This window comes from Sciurus carolinensis, chromosome 1 (assembly GCF_902686445.1).
Source record: "Sciurus carolinensis chromosome 1, mSciCar1.2, whole genome shotgun sequence".
Classification (NCBI taxonomy): Eukaryota; Metazoa; Chordata; class Mammalia; order Rodentia; family Sciuridae; genus Sciurus; species Sciurus carolinensis.
The window spans coordinates 90291639-90296696 of record NC_062213.1 but is presented as its reverse complement, the minus strand read 5'-3'; the positions used below and the strand labels follow the sequence as shown (position 1 = coordinate 90296696).

General features: G+C 48.7%; 1 protein-coding gene across 1 annotated transcript; it reads left to right on the top strand.

Moving 5' to 3' along the window:
• Positions 1-624: 624 nt before the first annotated feature.
• On the top strand, positions 625-4021 carry Dusp23 (dual specificity phosphatase 23). Its single transcript, XM_047560403.1, has 2 exons — positions 625-1012; positions 2171-4021. Exons 1-2 carry the CDS (start codon positions 746-748, stop codon positions 2354-2356), a joined length of 453 nt encoding a protein of 150 aa, XP_047416359.1. The 5' UTR covers positions 625-745; the 3' UTR covers positions 2357-4021.
• Positions 4022-5058: the final 1037 nt, after the last annotated feature.

Below are 5058 nucleotides of genomic sequence, written 5' to 3'. Positions count from 1 at the left end.
AAATTTCACTATGCGCATGCACAAATATACCACAGTGAATTCCACCTTTCTGTATATCTATAAAGCACCAATCAGAAACAAATGGGTGAAAGGAAGACCAGTAAAGGAAGGAAAATAGGGAGAGGGAGAAGGGGAGAGAAAGCAGGAAGGCTACCGGGGACTGAATGGAGTATATTAAATTCTATGGGTGTATGATTTTGTCAAAATGAGCCCAACTATTATGTATAACTATAATGCACTAATAAAAGACAATAATAAAAAGGAAAGAAAGTCGAGGTCATGTCCTTAAGGAGGCAGGGGCAGGTAGACAGTGATGCAGTAACGCCAAAGCACCACCAGGGAGCAGCAGAGTCAGACCCCGGATTGCTTCATTACAGAAGGCAATTAATTTGTTCTAGGTTTTCTTCTTGATTGTTCGAGTTGCGCGCACAGCTGCAGTAATCCCGCCGTTTTTGATTGTCCAACCAATCAATGTCCTGCTCAGTCTGGGCGGCATCGCGGGTGGGAGGAGTCTCTCCGAGCCGGACTCGCTTTCCAGCCCCCACCCCAGCAGCTGGGCCAATCCCTCTCCGCTGAGGGGAACGTCACTAGCGGGGCGGTGTCCCGCGGACCACGTGGCCCCTCCTGGCACTAGTTACCCGCAGGTGGCGGGTTACCAGGTCCCTAGAGGGCGAGCGACCAGAAGGCGGAGCAGGAAAGGCCGGCCTAACCTCTAGTGACCCTCTGACTGTGCCCTTCCCCAGCGATGGGCGTGCAGCCCCCCAACTTTTCCTGGGTGCTCCCGGGCCGGCTGGCGGGGCTGGCGCTGCCTCGGCTCCCCGCCCACTACCAGTTCCTGTTGGACTTGGGCGTGCGGCACCTGGTGTCCCTGACAGAGCGCGGGCCCCCCCACAGCGACAGCTGTCCAGACCTCACGCTGCACCGATTGCGCATCCCAGACTTCTGCCCGCCGGCCCCCGACCAAATCGACCGCTTCGTGCAGATCGTGGATGAGGCCAACGCCCGGGGAGAGGTCAGCAGGCAGGGCCAGTGAAGGGAGGGAGGGACCTGGAAGTGGTCTACTGGGGACGAGGGCGGAGCTAGGGAGATCTACTGGTGAGACCGCTGGGCCGCAAGACGTCTGCCGCAATCAGACAAAAAAGCAAGGCAGGGAGGGGCCGGGCCTAATTGGGAGGAGTAAAATAGAGCCGAGCTGTGTGAACTGCCCTTGAGGAGAGAGAGGTCGCTAGGAACCAGTCACTATTGTGAGTGGAGAAGGAGACTGATGAGCCTACTTGGGAGACGGGGTGGTTGAAGGTAGATGGAGGCAGTTTACCATTTTTTAGAACAGTGCTCTCCAAATATAATGGAGACATCTGTAATTTTAAATCTTCTAGCATTCACATTATTAAAATACATTTTTATTTACTGGGTTAAGATTACCAAAATTAATTTCTTGTGCTATTTATTTGTATATTTATGTATTTATTCATTTATTTTGCAGTACTGCAGATTGAATTCAGGTACATTCTACCACTGAGCTATATCACCAATACTTTATATTTTCTTATTTTTGAGACCGGATCTCTCTAAGTTGCAAAAAAGTTCCCAGTTACTCGGGAGGCCTGAGGCAGGAGGATCTCAAGTTCAAGACCAGCCTCGGCAACTTAGCCAGACCCTGTCTCAAAATAAATACTAAAAGGCCTGGGGATAGATCAGCCCTAGGTTCAATCCCCAATACCCCCTCAAAAAAGTAAAATGAAGCAGGTGAGATTAATTTTGTTAACATTAACCCAGTAAGTCAAAAATATTATCTCAAAATATCAGTATAAAATGAATCCATGATATATCCATTCTTTTTCCTGCTGCAATCTTCAAACCTCGATATATATTTTATATCCCATCTCAATTTGGACTGGCCACATTTCAAGTGTTCAGTAGCCACTCATGGCCAGTGGCTTCTGTGTTGGACAACAGAGGCAGAGGGGTATGGAAAAGCAGATAAAGAGTCCAGTTCTGGGCCTAGCCACTTCATAGCCACCCAGGTGCAAGGACAACCTTCCATGGCTTTAATGTCACTTCTAGCTCACAGAGGTTCTGAGACTTGTAGGGAGAAGGGTCCTACTCAGTGGGGGAAGGAAAGTATTGGGGAAGGCATCAGGCACCACCCCATGTAGCTCACTCTTCACAGGCTGTGGCAGTGCACTGTGCCCTGGGATTTGGGCGCACTGGCACCATGCTGGCCTGTTACCTGGTGAAGGAGCGTGGCTTGGCTGCAGGAGATGCCATCGCTGAAGTCCGGCGCCTGCGACCTGGCTCCATCGAGACCTATGAGCAGGAGAAAGCTGTCTTCCAGTTCTACCAGAGAACTAAATAAGGGGTCTCAGCACTCTTCTGCCAGGCCCTTTTCTCCTGCCTTGTGTGGAAAATGGAGCCAGAGACAAAGGGAAGTGGACTATGTCTTGAGCCCTCTGGCTCCCTCTGGCTCCCACTGAAGTCTGCCTTCCCTGAAGGCAGGTCCAGATTGACAGGATGGCAGGAGCCCCATTGAAATGGGAAGAAGTGTGCTGCTTCCTTGAATAAATAACTTATCAGAACCAACTCATACTGCACAGCACTTTACAAAGCGCTTTCACACATCAACTTATTTGAACTTCATGCTGGCCTTGCAGTGAAAGAAAGGCAAAGACCTCCCCTTTTCTTTGGAAGAGGTAGCTAAGGCTCAGGCCCAAGGTCACACTGCTAGAGAGCAGGAGGATGGGCCACGACTGCAAGACACATCTTCAACCCGTAAATGTGCTGAAATTCTATATATCCATTCCCTGAGGATATTGGCTATGGTTTCCAGGGAACTGGTCAATAAAAGGATGCAAATTTCTGGCAGCCCAGCTTCCCAGTATCCCCAGGTCTCTAAACACTCCCAGCCAGAAGGGCCCCTGTTGATGTACCCCTTCAGTCTAAGCCGACCTGCTCCATATGTCACCTTTGCCCTCTCAGGACAAAGTAGGCTTAGATGTCCTGCTTATAGATGGCCACCATCTCCATCTCCCCAGGAATGGGCACTTTCTGCCAGCCTCAGGTGCCGCTCAGCTCATATAGGACTTCCAGCCCATCTGGCTGCCCCCAACCTCAAGTCACAGTATGCTGGAACCAGCCAGTTTGGGTGAATATGCAGAGTGGATATTTGATAAATAAAGAGCGCTGGGGCTATGAACCTTGGCCATGTTTCTCAGATGTTATCTTCATTTCTCCTCTTTTGGACTCCATCCTGACACCAGTGCCACACTTGACTTCTGAGAGATAGGATAAGTAGCATACATTAACCAAATGGACCCTTTTTGCTATTTTATCTGCTTGAACCCCGATTCTCTCTTCTGCTGTGGCAAACTGGGCTAAATAAGGTAAAATTCATCATGAAATACGTATGGAGTACCTGCATGTACCAGATTCTTTTAGATGTGGATGTTCCCCAGCAGAATGAGACATGACTTGCTCGCAGGAGCTCTGAGCTCCTAAGAAGATGGGCACAGATAGAGCCCAATCAAAGCAATTTCTAGATACTAGAAACAATGCCTATCATTCTAGGTCTGTGAGACATAGGGGAGAGAGAAGTCAAGGTCCTGGTGCCCCATAGACCCCATTCCTTATAGCCTAGACTAGAGCAGGCTAAGACAACCTCTCCTCACTACTTCTTTCTCCTTCCAGCTACCACCTACCCAACTCAAATGTTATCCAATACACCCATACACAAAAGGTATATCAGCTGAAATCTCACAAGAGAAAAGCTGTAAGATGCCGTGCCCACAATTTTCTTCTGTGATATATCCGAGGGTTTAATTCCTGCACTTTATTTTCTTAGTCTCCACCTTGCCTACCCAGGTGAAGATACCCACCCAAAGAGAAGTAACCCACAACCCCATGCATTCAGTGTGTAACAGAGGAAGGAGAAACAATACAGAGGGGACACACTGACTCCCCTCTCCTGCCCCAACAGCATGCTGCATCCTGAGTCTTGAAGCAAACAAAAGCCTCCTCCAAAGGAGTGAGTATGGGTGGGTGGATGGGTGGGTGAGCATGTGCACAGGCGTGCTTTCCTGTGGAGGTGCTGGGGAAGAAAAGGGTGTGATTGGTCCACTTCCTGAACCTCTCTGATCCATTCTGAAGATTTACCAATTCTCGTCTTTTCTGCCTCTCCTTTCCTCTTTTGCTCCATCCTCCCTGCATCATCTGCACTGGAGCAGAATCTGCCCTTTCCTTCCTCCCAAGTCTCCTTTGAAGGAGATAGAAAATTTTTCTAACCCCATTAAAGCCCTGTGTGCAACCTCCCTCCCCATAATTTAAGCAGGTCTCCTCTGCCTCAAGAGTTCCTTAGGGAAATAAACATATAATTATGTGCTTAAGGAAATCGCTTTTTAAATAAGAGTTAACTTGAAATGAAAAACTCTGCCCTTATCTTTCCATCTACCTTGAGAAGTTGGCCTCACGCTCCATTTGCACCCATTCTCTCCCCCAGATTTCTTCACTTTCTCATCACCTCCTCTTCTGTGTTTGTCCACCAGTGAGGGATAAGAGTTTAGCCATGACTAATCCCCATTCTATCCTACACTGAGGTGAGGACCAAGTCGCCTCCCTCTAAAAAGCACATTTGTATCGCATCAGACCTGAGTTCCCCAATCTCAGCACCACTGATATTTGAGGCTGAAAACTCTATTGTGGGAGGCAGTGCCTTGGAGGATGCTTAGCAACATCCCTTGCCAGTAACACACCAGTCGTGACAACCAAAGATGTCTCTAGACATTGTCACATGTTTTCTGAGTGAATAAAATCTGCCCCAGTGAGAACCACTGCATCAGACCAATAAGCAGCAGCTGCTGTCATCCACTGTTCTTTCCTGAGGGAGCAGACGTGAGCCTTTCTCCTGTGAATGCACACATCTTAGTAGGGGACAAAGAGTCAACTCAAACACCATTACCTTTCCTATCACAACCAGCAGTCATCCCCAGTCCCTCAACCTTGCCCAGGAAACGTTTCCAAGATGGTAATAGACATGAATAACTTTCTATATTCCAGAGGGTTCTA

Bases quoted from the DNA above. Each gene is read 5' to 3' on its own strand.
- Dusp23 (XM_047560403.1), top strand. From the start codon at position 746: ATGGGCGTGCAGCCCCCCAACTTTTCCTGGGTGCTCCCGGGCCGGCTG. The intron at 1,013-2,170 runs GTCAGCAGGCAG...CACTCTTCACAG, and splicing joins AGGCCAACGCCCGGGGAGAG to GCTGTGGCAGTGCACTGTGC.